Source organism: Pristiophorus japonicus, chromosome 1 (assembly GCF_044704955.1).
Source record: "Pristiophorus japonicus isolate sPriJap1 chromosome 1, sPriJap1.hap1, whole genome shotgun sequence".
Classification (NCBI taxonomy): domain Eukaryota; kingdom Metazoa; phylum Chordata; class Chondrichthyes; family Pristiophoridae; genus Pristiophorus; species Pristiophorus japonicus.
In genome coordinates this window covers 196,810,386-196,829,914 of record NC_091977.1, presented here as the reverse complement: position 1 = coordinate 196,829,914, position 19,529 = coordinate 196,810,386, and the positions used below count along the sequence as shown (strand labels likewise).

The 19,529-nt window shown below is 47.5% G+C and overlaps 1 protein-coding gene across 1 annotated transcript in view; it reads right to left on the bottom strand.

The window, feature by feature from the left end:
• Nucleotides 1-19,529, bottom strand: part of arhgef28a (Rho guanine nucleotide exchange factor (GEF) 28a) — a 484,332-nt gene that overhangs the window by 182,404 nt on the left and 282,399 nt on the right. Inside the window, exons 25-27 of the mRNA XM_070876112.1 lie at nucleotides 17,658-17,912; nucleotides 13,663-13,739; nucleotides 11,267-11,445 (exon numbers count right to left, since the gene is read on the bottom strand). Coding sequence (XP_070732213.1) covers nucleotides 11,267-11,445; nucleotides 13,663-13,739; nucleotides 17,658-17,912 — 511 coding nt within the window. The remainder of the gene's footprint in view (nucleotides 1-11,266; nucleotides 11,446-13,662; nucleotides 13,740-17,657; nucleotides 17,913-19,529) is intronic.

Genomic DNA, 19,529 nt, shown 5'->3' with positions numbered 1-19,529 from the left:
CGGCCATTTTTAAAGAGCCAGTTGTGTATGTGAGATAAAGTGCTGCATGAGAGCATTGGGGAAAAAAAAAATCGCAGCTGCAGAAGTACAAGATGCAACTCGGTGCAAGAATCAAGAATTTCTTACAGGAAGAAGTGGAGGCACTAGTTACTGTGATTGAGAACAGATGGCAGGAGCTGGACACCAGCAGAAGTCACATAAAGGTTCCACCCAATGAAAAGAAGAAACGCTGGAACCAAGTTGCAGAAGAAGATTACTGTGCAATGGTGACCACCACGAGATCTGGAGGCCAGTGTAAAAAGAAGTGGCAGGACTTTGGTCAAGTAGTTAATGTAAGTAATATTTTCATTTATTCAATGGAAATGCAATTGTAAATGTGACCATCTGTATGTCCCACCCAGCAGAAAGACACCCTCTTTAAAAAGTTAGATTTTCATCTTTGCAGAGGAAGGTGGCACATAATAAAAGGGAAAGAACTCGAACAGGAGGAGGCCCGACAAATCTGTAGCCACTGACATCCTTGGAAGAGAGGGTCGCTGCTTTGATGGGGCCTGCTTGGAGAAAAGTAATCACCACTGCACGAGCTGGGCCCACACTCGAGGGAGAGGGCAAATCCTGAAAATTCATCATGGTCCTTCAAATCAGCCTGCTGCCTGGCCTGCGATGTGTGAGCCTACTCATGCCACCCACCCTGCCCCCACCTCTGCTGCTAACCATTTGTCTGTGTTTTGTTATATTTTGCAGAACTTGAGGCCAACCCTGATGATGCAAAAGAAGATTCAGACGCAGACGAGCCTGAAAAGGAGAACATCTTCCAATCCAACCCTCCAGATCAAGAACATGGGGATGAGGGTGAGCGGCTGGAGCTGGATGAAGTTCCCACTGCTGCTCTGACTTTGGAGCAATGAATTATGTGGGACACAGAAAAAAGTTTGATGTACCAATGGATGTAAATATTGTGTCGCCAATTTAGCTGCTGATTTAAATTGCTCCGGTGCATATTTCTTTCTTGTAATAAACAACAACTCCCATTTATAAAGCGGATTTAAAGAGATGGTTGGCAGGTGAAAGAAGCCAGTGGTTATCTTTGCTTTCAAGGATGATCCTGCAATGGTGACCAGTTTTAGCAGAGGAAAGCAAGGTCTAAATGCGCCAGATCCATTGATTGATGGGTTAAATCAGTTGTGCACCAGATACGATCATATCCGTCGCCCTTGGACTTGAAGTGAAAATGGGGACCATACTAAGGGAACGACCGAGATAGAGACAGTGATTGGGGACAAGGGCATCAAAGGGATTAAGCTGAGCAATTGGCAGATGCAGAAGTATTGTGGCGAATGCAGGGCCAAGGACCAACGGCTAAGCTGTTGAGCGTTTGAAAGGGAAGTTGCAAGCCATTTGGGGGAGTTTTTCTGAGGAACGGATGTAGAAATCGGGCTGGAAGGGGGTAGGGAGATGTGGGTGGTGAGGGACACAAGGAAATGTGAGAGATTGAAATCATGGAGAATGAGGACTCACACAGTGCAAAGGCTGAGAGAGGAAGAGGGAGGCTATTTCGGTAAGAAACTTGTTATGGGGCTTGCAGGGGGCGTTAGAAATTTATGTTTCTAACGGAGAGGCAAGAGGAGTGGAACGAGATGAGATCTTTGAAGGAATAGAAGGTATAGAGTGGCAGGGGGACTGATCAGGATGTGTCATGGTGGTAAAAGCCACACCACCACTGCTGTAGTTTGGGCAGGGCAGGTAGTTGAAATTATAGCTAGGTGGGGACACTTCAGAAAGAAGCAACGTATCATCACCCACGAACAAAGTTTCAATCAAAAGCCATGATGTCAATGCAATCATTCATAACAATTGTGGCTGTCAAGGACTAGTTCGTGTGTGAATGGACCTTCTGGTGGTCAATGCGGAAAGGAGTGGTGATTGATAATCCGCTGGCAGAATCCAAGAGGGTAGCATTGGGTGGGATGAGTGGAACAGAAAGGAGGTGGGCAACATTAGCCAGCGGGCTTTCTGGCCAGTGGGAGAGGAGGATGGGGCAACTGGAGTTGCAGCTTGCAACCAAGCAGTGATGGTTGCATTGATGGACCCTTCGTAGAATGTAAAGAGAGGCATGGAGGGTAGCCGTGTGCTTATTCAAGTGGGGTTCAAGCTTGGAACAGCAGTAGGAAAGCTGAGGAGTAGTGCTGCATCGGGTAAGTATTAGGGTGGAAAAGTACCCACGAGGGCAGAAGTGAAAGGTGACATGACTGAGTGACAGGAAGGGAATGAGACAGAGAGAAGGGTTGAGAGGATCCAAGAGAAAAAAACAGTGAGATAAAAATAATGGGTTCAAGCCCAAAGCAGCACATATTCAGGTTACGTAGGAACAGCAGAAATTAGGAGAGACATGCCCTAGTTGTAAACAGAGGACAAGGAGGAAACTATATTAAAGAGTCAGAGGTTCAAGTCTGAGTCCCTGTGGTGGCATACGGTTGACCTGTAGACAGTGTGAAGAAAGCTTGGAGTATCAACGAACCAGCGTCCTGGTTCGGAGACAAGAGAGGGTAGATCCAGGAGCAGTTTAAGGGACATAGTATCATTTGTGTATCTGTAAAACATGCACTCCCATGTTCCGTCATCCGCTGAAGTCCCAAGGGATCCCAGCATCCCTTGGGAGCACTGTTTATAAGCAGGCCCCTAAGGCCTGTTCCTCACTCTGGAGTGTCTTAATAAAGACTGAGGTCACTTAACCTCCCTGTGTGCAGTCTCATCTGTGTTAGGAACACAATAACTGGTGACGAGTACACAAATCCAACGCAAAGATGCAGCAAACTGTGGGCATCCTGGAGATGTTCTCGGAGGGTGAGGACTGGGAAGCCTATGTCGAACAGCTAGACCAGTACTTTGTAGCCAACAAGCTGGACGGAGAAGGAAGCGCTGCAAAAAGGAGAGCGGTCGTCCACACGGTCTGCGGGGCACCGACCTACAGCCTCATGAAGAATCTTCTGGCTCCAGTGAAAACCACAGATAAGTCATATGAGGAGCTGCGTATGCTGGTTCGGGAGCATCTTAACCCGAGGGAGGGCATGCTGATGGCAAGGTATCGCTTCTATACGTACCAGCGATTTGAAGGTCAGGAAGTGGCGAGCTACATCGCCGAGCTAAGGCGACTTGCAGAACAATATGAGTTTGATGGCTACCTGGAGCAAGTGCTCAAGAGACTTTTTTGTACTGGGCATTGGCTACGAGACCTTCCTACGAAAACTTTTGACTGTAGAGACACCGACCCTCAGTAAGGCCATTGCGATAGCACAGGTGTTTATGTCCACCAGTGATAACACCAAACAAATCTCTCAGCACACAAGTTCATAAATTAACTGGAACTGTGTTTGCAAGCAGAAAGGTACAGGGCAGAAACCTCGCGTCTGCAAGTGCCAGCAGGCTTCAGGTGACCCAGATGACTCAGAATCCGCAACAAAGAATGAATGCAAGGCAATTCACACCTTTGCAAAACCTGCTAACCACCACGTGGTAGAGGAAGATCGTTCCATGGTGGATCAAAGCAATTTCGAGCCTCAAAAAGAGGAGGCAGATGCTGAAGTACACGGGGTGCACACATTTTCGATGAAATGTCCACCTATAATGCTAAACGTAAAATTGAATGGCCTACCCATAGCTATGGAACTGGACACTGACGCTAGCCAATCCACCATGAGTAAAATGATGGTTTGATAGATTGTGTTGCAACAAGGCACTCAGACCAGCCCTGAGCCCCATCCACACGAAACTGAGAACGACACCAAAGAGCTTATCACTGTCCTGGGCAGCGCCATGGTCAAGGTCACCTATGAGGGCATGGTGCATGAACTGCCACTCTGGATTGTCCCGGGCGATGGCCCCACACTGCTTGGAAGGAGCTGGCTGGACAAAATCCGCTGGAACTGGGATGACATCCGAACACTATCACATGTCGATGAGGCCTCATGTACCCAGGTTCTTAACAAATTTTCTTCCCTTTTTGAGCCAGGCATTGGAAACTTTTCTGGCCGAAGGTGGAGATCCACTTAGTCCCACAGACACGACCCATTCACCACAAGGCACGAGCAGTACCTCACATGATGAGGGAGAGAGTGGAAATCGAGCTGGATAGGCTGCAACGCGAGGGCATCATCTCCCCAGTGGAATTCAGCGAGTGGGCCAGGCCGATTGTTCCAGTACTCAAAAGTGATGGCGCGGTCAGGATTTGCGGCGATTATAAAGTAACTATTAATCGTTTCTCGCTACAGGACTAATACCCGCTACCTAAGGCAGACGACCTATTTGCGATGCTGGCAGGAGGCAAGACGTTCACCAAGCTCGACCTGACTTCGGCCTACATGACACAGGAGCTGAAGGAGTCTTCGAAGGGCCTCACCTGCATCAACACGCACAAGGGACTGTTCATCCACAACAGATGCCTGTTTGGAATTTGGTCAGCTGCAGCGATCTTCCAGAGAAACATGGAGAGCCTACTCAAGTCGGTACCACGCACGGTGGTTTTTCAGGACGACATATTGATCACGGGTCGGGACACCGTCGAGCACCTACAAAACCTGGAGGAGGTCCTCTAGCAACTGGATCGCGTAGGGCTGCGGCTGAAGAGGTTGAAATGTGTCTTCATGGTAACAGAAGTAGAGTTTTTGGGGAGAAAGATCGTGGCAGCTGGCATTCGGCCCACAGACGCCAAGACAGAGGCTATCAGGAACGCGCCCAGGCCACAGAATGTCATGGAGCTGCGGTCATTCCTGGGACACCTCAACTATTTTGGTAACTTCCTATTGGGGTTAAGCACCCTCTTGGAGCCCCTACATCTGTTATTACGTAAAGGTGAGAACTGGTTATGGGGAAAAAAAACAAGTAATTGCTTTTGAGAAAGTCAGAAACATTTTATGCTCCAACAAGCTGCTTATATTGTATAACCCGTGTAAAAGACTCGTGCTAGCATGTGATGCATCGTCGTACGGAGTCGGGTGTGTATTACAACAAGCTAACGTTGCGGGGAAATTGCAACCTGTCGCCTATGCTTCCAGGAGCTTGTCTAAGGCAGAGAGGGCCGACAGCATGATTGAGAAAGAGGCATTAGCGTGTGTGTTCGGGGTAAAGAAAATGCATCAGTACCTGTTTGGCCTCAAATTTGAGCTGGAAACCGATCACAAGCCCCTCATATCCCTGTTCGCTGAAAACAAGGGGATAAATTACTGTCAGCGTAGAACTATACCATCCGCCACAGGCCAGGCACTGAGAACTGTGCGGATGCTCTCAGTCGACTACCACTGCCCACCACGGGGGTGGAAATGGCGCAGCCTGCAAACTTGTTGATGCTGGCGCAGCCCGCAGACTTGTTGATGGTCATGGAAGCGTTTGAAAATGATAAATCACCGGTCACGGCCCGCCAGATTAGGACTTGGACCAGCCAAGATCCTCTGCTGTCCCTAGTAAAAAACTGTGTACTGCATGGGAGCTGGGCCAGCATCCCCGTTGAAATGCAAGAGCTAATCAAGCCATTCCAGCAGTGGAAAGGACGAGCTGTCCGTTCAGGCAGACTGCCTGTTGTGGGATAACTGCGTAGTGCTACCCAAAAAGGGCAGGGAGACATTCATCTCGAATCTCGAATCAGGTATGGTAATGATGAAAGCGATAGCCAGATCCCACGTGTGGTGGCCCAATATCGATTCTGACTAAGAGTCCTGTGTACGGCAATGCAGCGTGTGTGCTCAGTTGAGCAACGCGCCCAGAGAGGCACCACTAAGTTTGTGGTCCTGGCCCTCCAGACCATGGTCGAGGATCCATGTCGACTATGCGGGCCCGTTTCTCGGTAAAATGTTCCTGGTGGTGGTGGATGCTTTTTCAAAATGGATTAAATGTGAAATAATGTCGGGAAGCACCGCCACTGCCACCATTGAGGGCTATGTTTGCCACCCACGGCCTGCCTGACATACTGGTCAGTGACAACGGGCCATGTTTCACCAGTGCCAAATTGAAAGAATTCATTACCCGCAATGGGATCAAACATGTCACCTCGGCCCCGCTTAAACCAGCCTCCAATGGGCAGGCAGAGCGGGCAGTACAAACAATCAAACAGAGCCTCAAACGAGTCACAGAAGGCTCACTCCAAACCCGCTTGTCCCGAGTACTGCTCAGCTACCGCACGAGACCCCACTCGCTCACAAGGGTGCCCCCGGCTGAGCTACTCATGAAAAGGACACTTAAAACCAGACTCTCGCTGGTTCACCCCAACCTGCATGATCAGGTAGAGAGCAGGCGGCAGCAACAAAATATAAACGATGGTCGCGCCACTGCGTCACGGGAAATTGATCTGAATGACCCTGTGTATGTGCTAAACTATGGACATGGTCCCAAGTGGATCGCGGGTACGGTGAAAGCTAAAGAAGGGAGTAGGGTGTTTGCAGTCAAACTAGACAATGGACAAATTTGCAGAAAGCACCTGGACCAAACGAGGCTGCAGTTCACAGACTGCCCTGAACAACCCACAGCAGACACCACCTTTTTCGAGCCCACAACACACACCCAAAGGATCAATGACACCACGCCGGACCAGGAAATCGAATCCACCATGCCCAACAGCCCAGCAAGGCCAGGCTCACCCAGCAGCCCTGCAGGGCCAACATCATGCCAGCCTAGCGAGGGCACAGCCAACACACCAGAACAGACATTTGTACCGAGGCGGTCCACCAGGGAAAGGCTCCCGACCGCCTCACCTTGTAAATAGTTTTCACTTTGACTTTGGGGGGGGGGGGGGCGGGGTCGGTGGGGGAGTGATGTTGTTTATCTGTAAAGCATGCACTCCCATGTTCCGCCACCAGGGAGCGCATCTCCTGAAGTCCCAAGGGACCCCAGCATCCCTTTGGAGCACTGTATATAAGCCGGCCCCGAAGGCCTGTTCCTCACTCTGGAGTGTCTTAATAAAGACTGAGGTCACTGTTACTTTAACCTCCCTGTGTGCAGTCTCATCTGTGTTAGGAACACAACAGTATCAGCTGGTGTGCTACTAGATGTTGTGGAGTGGACTTGGAGAGCCAAGCATAATGCCATGTTCAGCATTACTCTGTGGATTCTTCCTATTCAAAAATGGATTCCTAGGAAATTAGTGAAAAGAAAAGCAAGCCTTTTGCTTGCGAAAGCCTTATTAAAAGCCACTCATGAGAAACTTGTGCAGGTTTACAAAGGAAGGATTCAAAAGAAGGGAGTATTAAACTCCGGGTCACAGCTGTCAGTTTAACAAAAGGAGATTTTGAAGTATTACTGCTGCACTAAGGGAATCACAGAGCTGAGAGCAGTAAGTAGTATAGAGTTTTCTGGCACACAGCTTGAATACAGTAGCCAATGCTGGGTGTCTCATTGCACCAGCAGGGGATGATTTAAAAGCATGGAGGATAAACGAGATGCACAACTTACAGAACAAGCTACCCCAGACAACAGACTCATGAGAGAGAAGCTGCGTATGAAACAGCTCAGGTTCACAACGATCTATGTCACCTGGTCTACAATGACTGAAAAGAACATTCAATCATCACTACCAGTAGCAGTGAAGGCCACCACTGTTCTCAACCTTTATTCCCCAAATTTGTTTCAGGTAGCAAAGTTGCTGTTTAGAAACATAGAAAATAGGTGCAAGCAGTTTCATCTGTCTTTCCATTAAGGAAGTAACTAAAGCCTTATTTTGTCTCACATCCACCTACATACACTTCAACAGTTACCAGCAGCAACAAAGGCAAGAAAGAAAAAACTTGTATTTACATAGTGCCTATTACAACCTCAGGACATCCCAAAACATCCCATAGCCAATTATGGGGATGTTTGTTGATGATCGGGCAGTGTTCTGTTCCCTTCACAATTCCTCTGATAATGAAGCAGTCTGTGGCCACATGCAGCAAGACCTGGACAATATCTAGTCTTGGGCTGATCAGTGGTAATTAACATTAATGTCATTCAAGTACCAGGCAAGGACATTCTCCAATAAGAGAAAGTCTAACCACCTCCCCATGATATACATTGGCATTACCATAATTGAATCAAAAGTGATTTACTAAATTTGTAAATCAGGGATGAGGGACTTCAGTTATGTGGAGAGACTCGAGAAACTAGGTTTGTTCTCTGAGCAGAGAAGGTTAAGAGGAGATTAGATACAGGTGTTCAAAATCATGAATGGTTTTGATAGAGTAAATAAGGAGAAACATTTCCAGTGGCAGAAGGATCGGTAACCAGAGGATACAGATTTTAGGTGATTGGCAAAAGAACCAGAGGCGACACGTGGAGAAATATTTTTACACAGCGAGTTGTTATGATCTGGAATGTACTGCGTGAAAGGCTGGTGCAAGCAAATTCTACAGTAACTTTCAAAAGGGAATTGATAAATACATAAAGGGGGAAAATTACTGGGATATGGGGAAAGAGCAGGGGAGTGGAACTAATGGGATAGCTCTAACAAAGAGCCAGCACGGCCAGGATGGGCCAAATAGCCTTCTGTGCTGTATCAGTCTGTGATTCTAAAACAACCCACTGAAGTGGGGTATCATAGCAGTTTCATTATTTTTATATTAATACAAAAAGACACGTATTGATAAGAATAAATTAATCTGATTGTAATTTTGCTCTGTATGTTTAACTGGCAGGAAAAAACAAGCAGCTTTATAATTCATATTAAGCCTCATCTCATTCAGTGCTCGCACGGTTCGCCTTCAGAGATTTTGAAGAAATACAAGTGCAAAAGACAGGAGTATCTGGTCCAGATTATAAGCAGATGCTATTGTTACATCCCACTGTTTAAGCAGATATAGGGCATTGTGAGTCAACTCTCAAAGTAAGGGCCCCAAGTTTCCACACGCGGCGAAAAAGGCGCACCTCAGAGCTGGGTGCCTGTTTTTCACGCCGCAAATGGCGCCGGAAAAAAACTGCGGTATTCTCGAGCTCCTTGGAGCTCGATGTCTGCTTGGCGCGGCGCACAGGGGGCGGAGCCTATCACTCACGCCAATTTTGTAAGTAGGAGAGGGCGGGTACAATTGAAATGAGGCTTCTTGGTGCCGGCAACCCTGCGCGTGCGCGTTGGAGCGTTCGCGCACGCGCAGTCTGAAGTAAACATTGGCACTTGGCCGTTTTTAAAAGTGCTGCAGAAAAAGTGAAGATTTGTTTCTTGGGGTTTAATTTTCTTGATATTTCTGTGTGTGAGGGAGTGCTTTTAGCAGCACTGCTGAATAAATCACCTGCTGAAATCAGTGAGTTCAGCTTTTCACTGCTAAACTTGCAGAACCGGTGCCTGCAAATTAAGGACTGTGTGTTTGGAGAAATAAAAGTGCCAATTCAACTTTGCAATGGATCAACTTCCACCAAGAACAAAGAATTTCTTGCATGAGGAAGCAAACCATTGCATAATATGTGGTGCACCCATTCTGCAAATTTAAATATAAAGATGTCGATGTGGCTGCCTCTCCCTGTCCAAATGGCCTCAGTCAGTCCCCCTCACAGCTCGAAGGCTGCTGCTGTTCTTTCTTCAGCTCCCGACCAGCCACTGATGCTGCTGCAATCCCATGGCCGAATGGCCTCACGTCCGCTCCTGATTCTTCGGCTGCCTTCGAGCCACTGACGCCGCCCCATAAGCGTGGCCGAACGGCCTAAAGAATTTTAAATCTGCAGCTGCGCGTGTCCTGTGTTCATTCTTCGGCTCCCGGCCAGCCACTGACGCCGCTGCAATCCCATGGCCGAATGGCCTCAAGTCCGTCCGGGTGCTGCATCTTCGCGGGGAATGAAGGCCTGCCTCAAGCACCGCAGCTCAGCTCGAAGGCTGCTTGCTGCCGACCGCTGCCGTCGAGACACTGACGCCACATCCTTGCCTCAAGCACCGCAGCTCAGCTCGAAGGCTGCTTGCTGCCTGCCGTCGAGACACTGACGCCACACCGCTGCCTGAACTGCCTGCCTGAAGCACTTTCACACAGGTAGGAACATGGTTTATTTAATCTTTTCTTTGCTTATAAATTTTTATTCAGGTTGGATTTATTTGTATAATATTTGTATAAGTATAACTAAGGATTGATTGTAGAATTTAATGACTTCTCTTCCCCCCCCCTCCCCCCCTCGTTCCCTACGCCTAATTTGTAACCTGCGCCTGATTTTTTAAAGTGTAGACAAGGTTTTTTCAAGCCTACAAAAATCTTCACTTACTCCATTCTAAGTTAGTTTGGAGTACGTTTTCACTGTGGAAACTTTCAAATCAGGCGTCAGTGGCCGGACACGCCCCCTTTTGAAAAAAAAATTCTGTTCCAAAGTGAAACTGTTCTACCTGACTAGAACTGCAGAAAACTAAATGTGGAGAATTCCGATTTCTAAGATACTCTGTTCTACACCAGTTGCTCCTAAAAATCAGGAGCAAATCATGTGGAAAATTGGGGCCAAGATGTTCAGACCGCTTAACCCGTCGCTGAAGCCAAGATATCTACATGCAGATACTCGCCCCTCATTAACTCTTATGAAAGAAAAAAGACTTACATTTATATAGCGCTTTTCACAACCACCAGACATCTCAAAGTGCTTTACAGACAATTAAGTACTTTCGGAGTGTAGTTATTATTGTAATGTGGGAAGCGCAGCAGCCAATTTGCACACAGCATGCTCCCACAAACAGCAATTTAATAATGGCCAGATAAGCTGTTTTTGTTATGTTAATTGAGGGATAAATATTGGCAAGGACACCAGTGATAACTCCCCTGCTCTTCTTCAAAAAAGTATCATGGGATCTTTTACGTCCACCTGAGAGAGCAGACGGGGCCTCAATTTAACGTCTCATCTGAAAGATGTTACCTCCAACAGTGCAGCACTTCTTCAGCACTGGAATGTGAGCCTAGATTTGTGTGCCCAAGTTCCTGGATTGGGACACAAACCTACAACCTTCTGACTTAGAGGCTAGTGAGCTACCCACTGAGCCACAGCACGACCGCATTTACCTCTTTAATTCACCCTTAATAACGGTTATTGTATACTTTCTTTTTGCTTTGATCTGGCATGTCTATTAACTTGGGTTCATATTCAGTGCTTGAAGTAAAGTCTCCTTCCAGGTACACTGTGCATCATTAGTGGCAGAAAATGAACTCAATAAAATGTTGTGTATTATAGCATGATAAAATTCATAATAAATACAATAAATATTAAACATTTGCATCACCTCCCGAGTTATTTCTGTTCTGTCAGCACAGTTTACTACATCTGAAATGGGAACGGGACAGTGTTACAGTACCTCTCTACTGCCATTCGGATCAGTCTCATCCAATTATTCCTGTCCTCCTTTGAGTTTGTGTGCATTTCATACATTTCAGGTCCAGCAGACGAAGCACTGATCAAGAACATTGCTCGCTCCTCATTTGCTACTTCTCGGACAATTAATTTCTGTAGCAAGATAACTGCAGGTTTCTGGTCCTGATGTGAACAATTCAAAACAACATGAAAATCAATTATAATGCAATTTAATTTAAGTTAATTTAATCTTATGTATGTCTAGTGTTCTCAAAGTTATGCAAAGGGTTAAATATTTGTATTCAATAAATAAATAATATTCTGATTTGTATCTTTTATTTGTTGTCTTCCAGTGAACATCTATGAGTTAAAAATGAAACATCACAGGAGACACAGATGCTCATTTTATTTCCCTTTATCCTGCTGCAAATAGCGAGGGTAAACTTTAGTTTGAGAGCTAAAAATGACATGGGATAAAAAAAATTAGATTTCAGAAGGTCTTTGAACATAAGAACATAAGAAATAGGAGCAGGAGTAGGCCATTCGGCCCCTCAAGCCTGCTCCGCCATTCAATGAGATCATGGCTGATCTACCTCAACTCCACTTGCTTACACTGTTCCCATAATCCCTTGATTCCTTTAATATCTAAACATCTATCGATCTTTGTCTTGAATATACTCAAAGACTGAGCCTCCCCTGCCCTCTGGGGTAGAGAATTCCAAAGATTCACCACCCTCTGAGTGAAGATGTTTCTCCTCATCTCAGTCCTAAATGACCAACCCCTTATTCTGAGACAGTGACCCTTGGTCAGCCAGGGGAAACATCCTCCCTGCATCTAGCCTGTCAAGCCCTGTAAGAATTGTGTATGTTTCAATGAGATCACCTCTCATTCTTCTAAACTCTAGAGAATATAGGTCTAGTCTACTCAATCTCTCCTCATAGGACAATCCCCCCATCCCAGGAATCAGTCTGGTGAACCTTCGTTGCACTCCCTCTATGGCAAGTATATCCTTCCTTAGGTAAGGAGACCAAAACTGTACGGTCTCACCAGGGCTCTATAGAATTGCAGTAAGACGTCTGTTCTTATACTCAACCTCGTAATAAAGGTCAACATACCATTTGCTTTCTTAATTGCTTGTTGCACCTGCATGTTAACTTTCAGTGATTCATGTAAAAGAGTTTCATGTACAAGGACACCAGGTCCCTTGGTTTAATGTCTCATCTGAAAGATGGCACCTCCAACAGTACAGCTCTCTCTCAATGCTGCACTGGAGTGTCAGCCTAGATCTTGTGCTCAAGTCTCTGGAGTGGGGCTTGAACCTACAACTTTCTGACTCAGAGGCGAGTGTGCCACAGCTGGCGAAGGTTAGAGTTTATGGAGCGTGATCTAAGGAAGACTGGCTAGGAAAGCATTGGAATAATTGACAAAAGCATTGATAACTGTTTGCATGGAGGGGTCTAAGTTAGCAGCAGAGACTTTGAAGATGGAAGTAAACAGTCATGGTGCTGGAAAGAATATTATGTTTGTGTACAGCTCAAGGTCAAACAGGATGCCAAGGTTGTTGAACCTGAGTGGGAGGCCAAGCGAAGATGGATTCTGAAATGTATGTACATGCTGTTTGTAGCCACCAGATGGTGTCATTGTTGGAGGCCACTGAGCAGCACGCACATGGTGCTGCTCTGGTATAAAAGGCCAGCCATTTTGTGAGTCAGGCCTTTCGGGCCGTAATAAAGCAGAACAAGGTTGTACCTTGTTCAGTTAAACAGTATTCAGTTTGTGCCTTTATTGCATATATAAGAGTCAATGTGAAGGAAACAGAATAGTGGCAAGCACTGAGATTCATGGCTATGGTCTTCCCAATATTCAGCTGAAGATGATTCATCCAAGAATTGATGTCCGACAGGCAGTGTATATATGGAAGATGACCCTGTGCCTACAGATTTTGTGAGCAAGGGGCAGCACATCAATGGGGAAAAAGTGAGGGCCAAGGATAGGTGCTTGGTGGAGCCACGGTATAACTCTCGTTTCATGGAGGAGTGAAGCCATTATAGAGATGCATGACTGCTGCCAAGGAGCGGAGTGGAGCCCGCAAGCGCAGTTCCATGGAGCTGGTTAATGCAAAAAGGCAGTGATGAAGGACAGTATGATCAACTGTATCAAATACTGCAGCAATTTAGCACAACATCAAATTCTACTACAGATATCAGAAGCAGAAGGAACTCTGCAGGTACAGAGGTTCTATATTGTACTACAGGTATAAAAACTAGGGGGTAGAATTTCCACAGGTGTTCTCCTGGTCTTCTACCATAACTTCAACACAAGATCAACAGTAACCTCAGATTTTTTTTTTCATGGTAAGTCATCTTTGATATGCTCAAGATAAATCAAGTTGAACTCACCACAGTGGCAAAAGTATACTTTTGGTCTTTGTCCTGCAGGAAAAGCAGCACATCAGTAAGGAGCAGAGCTGTGATATCTGAAACAAAGTTGCATAACTTAAAACACAGAACCCAGATATCCTTTAGGTGCTATTAATTTTTTGTGCATTGCTTGTGTCCAGTTTTCAAACTTCTCCCTGATTTCTAGTGAAGTATATGAACACGAGATCACCATCCGGTTCTTGGGTCCATGCATTTATTATTGATGGCAATGTGCATAACTGCAAAAAGTTTTGGAACTGCATTGTAAACCTGAAAATAAAGTTAATTTACATGTCAGAGTGGTGCAGCAGTTGTGGCACTATCTTCCCCCTCGGAGTTTTAGGTTCAAATCCAGCTGATGCTGTTGAGATGAAAGTTGTCTTTCTTTGCTGGCTTCAAGTGTCATGTATAAACTGAATCTCGACCTTTTCACCCCTTTCTGAAGATGAAGCTTCACTCGATCTGACCCTAGCAAGCACCAGCTCAGAGATTGGCATCACGCAGACTTTAGGGGATAGTACAGAGAAAAAGGGGGGATAGATCGCCACGGGTGCCAGCTCACTGGATGTGAGATCACATACTAGCTCTGCTGCAGAGGACTCAGATGCTGACTGAGGGCCCAGTCTACCAAAGAAGGTGATGGTCCATGAAATGCTTGGTGCACTGGGCAGCCTGCCAGCAGGGTTGCGGCAATGTCGCAGTCCAGCTCCAATTTGTGTCGGGGCTCACAGAGCTCAGAGACCATTCTGAGTAGTCAGCTTCACGAACACAACAGTGGCGCACATCATGATGGAGCCTCTGCTGACAGCTTTGACACTTCCATGGCAGATCACACTGCTGCCACAGAAGCTGAGGTGGTGACTAACTTGTTTCTGGGGACCATTGTTGACAGGAACTTCCAAAGTGTCACATCCAACATTCCCTCTGCTAGTCCCGTGCCGCCTGGGATCGGCTTTTTCAATGTTAAGTTTCGCCCTGGACCCGCACCCAAAAAAAAAATTAGGGGTAACATTGGTCACATCACTACTGCAATTTAATTTTTGTGCAGAACTGTAGGAGTGCTGAGGTGCAGTCCCAGAAGAGTGGTAATAGCTCCATGGGAGAGGCACCTGCTATTTTCTCAGGATAACAGCATGGCTGCTCCCCTGCCAGTGCCTATGTTAGTGCCGCACAGCCAGCTGAGTCAGACTGCCCTGGTCCATGTGAGATGCTGCAGGCTGAACTGGGCCCTCAAGGCCCAGAGCTGCTCAAGGTCACCCACCACGGCCATCTGAAGTGTCCTCAATGGAAACTCAACAGCTATCCTCCAGCTCCCAAGTTCTAGACACTGGGGATATACCTTGTAGATAAATGAGCACAAAGACAGGCAACTGAAGGATTACACAAAGGGATCCTTACCATTAACATTGAATTATTGCTTCATTGCCTTTTTCCATCTCTGCAACATTGCCCGACTCTGACTCTGCCTCAACTCATCTGCTGCTGAAACCCTCATCCATACTTGTGTTACCGCAAGAGTTGACTGTTCCAATGCACTCCTGGCTGGCCTCCCACATTCTACCCTCCATAAACCAGAGGTCATCCAAAACTCTGCTGCTCATGTCCTAACTCATACCAAGTCCCGTTCACCCATCACTCCTGTGTTTACTGACCTACATTGGCTGCCGGCTAAGCAACTCCTCGATTATAACATTTTCATCTTCGTTTTCAAATCCCTCCATGGCCTCGCCCCTCCCTATAACCGTAATTTCCTCCAACCCTCCAAGATATCTGCGCTCCTCAAATTCTGGCTTCTTGAGCATCCCCGATTTTAATCGCTCAACCATTGATGCCGTGCCTTAAATGGCTCGGTCTCAAACTTTGTTTCATAACACTCTTGTGAAGCACCATGGGACGTTTTACTACATTAAAGATGCCAAATAAATACAAGTTGTTGTTGTAATTGATTATATCACCCACATTCCCCGGGAGGAAGAGGTGTGGAAGGAGCAGAGGGGAGGGAGAAAGGTGCATTCCTAGACTCCAAGAATTTCATAAAAAGCTTTAACACATATGCATTCTTAGTCAGCCATGAAGTTGTAGGTTTTCAATGCTTACTTTTCAAAGCATTGAGCTCTGATATACAATAATGGGCCATATTAAAGTTCAGTGAATGTGCAGCTGAACATCTGTCAAACCTTTCAATTTGACTAACTGGGAGTAATCTTGACTTTAGACGATAGTGTAAAACAATGACAATGAAAATCAAGAGAGAGGTTTAACGATGGACGAGCTGAATTTGTGTGTTTTATAGGGCCCAAGTTTCCACATGATTTGCACCTGATTTTTAGGAGCAACTGGTGGAGAACGGACTATCTTAGAAATCGCAATTCTCCACATTTTTTTTTCTGCAGTTCTAGTCAGGTAGAACAGTTCTACTTTGGAACAGAATTTTTTCTTCAAAAGGGGGCGTGTCCAGCCACTGACGCCTGATTTCAAAGTTTCAACAGTGAAAACGTACTCCAAACTAACTTAGAATGGAGCAAGTGAAGATTTTTGTAGAACTGAAAAAACCTGTCCTACACATTAAAAAATCAGGCGCAGGTTACAAATTAGGCGTCCAGAACGAGGTGGGGGGGGGGAAGGGAACTCATTAAATTCTATAATAAATCCTTATTTATACTTATACAAATATTATACAAATAAATCCAACCTGAATAAACATTTATAAGCAAAGAAAAGATTAAATAAACCATCTTCCTACCTGTGTGAAAGTGCTTCAGGCAGGCCTTTCGGGACCGAAGGCTGAACGGGCCGGCCCGAGACTTCGGGCAGGGCCCGTCCCCAGCACCAGATTTACAGGTAGGTGGCGTTGAGTCGGGTCGGGGAGGTTTGGTTCGGTTCGGGTCGGGGGGGGAGGGAGGGAGAGAGGGGGGGGGAGGGAGGGAGAGAGAGAGGGGGGGAGGGAGAGAGAGAGGAGGGGAGGGAGGGAGAGAGGGGGAGGTCAGGTCGGGGAGGGGGAGGTCAGGTCGGATCCAGTCCGGGGGCGGGAGTCGGGTCGGGTCCAGTCGGTGGGGGGGGGGGGGGTGGTGGAGCGGGAGCAGGAGCGCGGGTCGGGTCGGGTCCAGTCGGGGGGGGGGGCGGAGCGGGAGCGGGAGCACGGGTCGGGTCGGGGGGCAAGAGCGCGGGTCGGGTTGGGTCCAGTCGGGGGGGCGGAGCGGGAGCGCAAGTCGGGTCAGGTCCAGTGGGGGGGGGGGGGGGGGGGGGGGGGTCGGGCTGGGGGGCGGGAGCGCGGGTCGGGTCGGGTCAGGTCCAGTCGTGGGGGGGGAGGGGGAGCGGGAGCAGGAGCGCGGGTCGGGTCGGGTCCAGTCGGGGGGCGGGGGGCAGAGTGGGAGCGGGAGTCGGTCGGGTCGGGGAGCGGGAGTCGGGTCGGGTCCAGTCCGGAGGGGGGGGGGGGCAGGGAGCGGGTGTCGGGTCTGGTCGGGGTGGGGGGAGCAGGAGCTGGCCTTGGGAGGAGCCTTATTCACGCAGCCCCAGTGAGGCCATTCGGCCAGGGCTAGGGCTGTGTGCTTCGGGCCTCTCCCACACAGTTTCGGGCGCCTGGAGCTACTGCACTTGCGTGCCCACTGTAGCGCGCATGTGCAGAGGTCCCAGCACTGTTTTCAGCGCAGGGACCTGGCTCCGCCCCCCCCATAGCTCGTGCTGCGCTGCACCGAGGGCCAGAGGACCTGCAGGGAGGTGGATAATACCGAGGATTTTTTTAGGCGCACTTTGTGGCGCGAAAAACGGGCGTCCAGGTCGGGACTGCGCCGTTCTAGGCACGTGTGGAAACTTGAGCCCTTCGTATTGTCAAAGTCAAAATTACCCCCATTGTGTCAAAAAGATATATAGCCATGTATGGTTCACCACGCTGGTTTTAGATATGCAATTATGGAAGCACTTTATACAATGAAAATGTCATTTTCAGTGGAACTTTGAATCCTTTGCTATTTTACCTTTCAATCGTCCTGTGGCAGTTTTCCAGTACATAGAACCCTCATGCTGCAGCTCCCTCTCTCTGCTCATCAGATCCTGCTTCCGGAATGCACGGCCATTCTTCAACTTGGTATAAGTTTTGTTTTCAAACCTATTTAAGATGTCCAGTAGTTTTTGCTCTTTTTCGTATTTGTTGACCTTTGTATCTACTGCTGCTATTATGTCCTTTATCAAGCTAAGAGATTTAGTCACATCCTCATTCTCTTCTGTCCCTTCTGGGAATAACAATACAACAACATTTCAGTCTATTATTTTTCAGTTAGGTACCTTTAGCTAAAATCTGTTTGAAGCAAATGTGGAATTGAATTGTTTCCACTCCATCTTTCATTGTAAATAGTTTGCAATTCTGTGATGAAAGTGCTGTGCATTAATAGTGGACTGAATGCCTGAATCTCAATTGCTGATACATCTCCTTTGTCTTTACAAGAGTGTTTGAAGACTAGGACCTCAAAACTTTCACCAAGCTCATGGTCTACAGGGCCATATTAATACCTGTCCTCCTGTATGGCTCAGAGACATGGACCATGTACAGTAGACACAAGTCGCTGGAGAAATATCACCAACGATGTCTCCGCAAGATCCTACAAATCCCCTGGGAGAACAGACGCACCAACATTAGCGTCCTCGACCAGGCCAACATCCCCAGAACTGAAGCACTGACCACACTTGATCAGCTCCGCTGGGCAGGCCACATAGTTTGCATGCCAGACACGAGACTGCCAAAGCAAGCGCTCTACTTGGAACTCATCCACGGCAAACGAGCCAAAGGTAGGCCGTGGAAACGTTACAAGGACATCCTCAAAGCCTCCCTGATAAAGTGCGACATTACCACTGACACCTAAGAGTCCCTGGCCAAAGACCGCCCTAAGTGGAGGAAGTGCATCTGGGAGGGCGCTGAGCTCCTCGAGTCTCGTCGCCGAGAGCATGCTGAAATCAAGCGCAGGCAGCAGAAGGAGCATGCGGCAAACCGGACTCCCTGTCCACCCTTTCGTTCAACCACTGTCTGTCCCACCTGTGACAGAGACTGTGGTTCTTGTATTGGACTGTACAGCTACCTAAGAACTCATGTTAAGAGTGGAAGCAAGTCTTCCTTCATTCCGAAGGACTGCCTATGATGGTGATGACTTTACAAGGAAATAAACTTAAGGGCCATTCATAAAACAGGTACCAAAGTGTCCAATATGGAGGATGGCGTGTATACACATATGCTGCACCAGACGTTCACCACCCACCATATTCATAAAAAAAAGCATGTGTACAATCATACTCGATTCGAGGGACTGCCTATAATGATGATGACGATGTATCCAGGACTGTCGCCTCAAACGGGCATTATGCCATTGCCATATTTAAATGGGGCATAACGACTATGTCAGGCCCACTTTACAAAATTCTTAGTGACTTTCATCAACACATCATTCGTCAGTATTCTCAGGCATTTGGCAGCCAAACACGAGGACCTGAAAAGGACTTCTGGAGTTTGCTTCCTAAAAGACAGGTTTTTATTTTTTTCCATACTTTATTGTGGAGTATGGATGAGCAGGAGTGCTCCTCCCAGCTCCACATTAAAGTTGCGGGCTGCTGCCGGCTACCACTTGCCTTTATTCCGATTACCTGCCGCCCTGTCCTTCCCAGACTGTGCTTACTGCCTGGGCCGGCATCCGAGATGTCGGAGCTGTGGGTCCCAGTCGCCACCAGAGAGACAGCTCACCAGAAATTAAAAAATGAGGCCATTCGAAAAACTTTGCATGGTCCTGCCACCTGCCTTATTAGGCGTGTGCAGGATGCGCTGCTTTGGGATTGCAGCCCAATTCGAGCATGATCCCATTTCC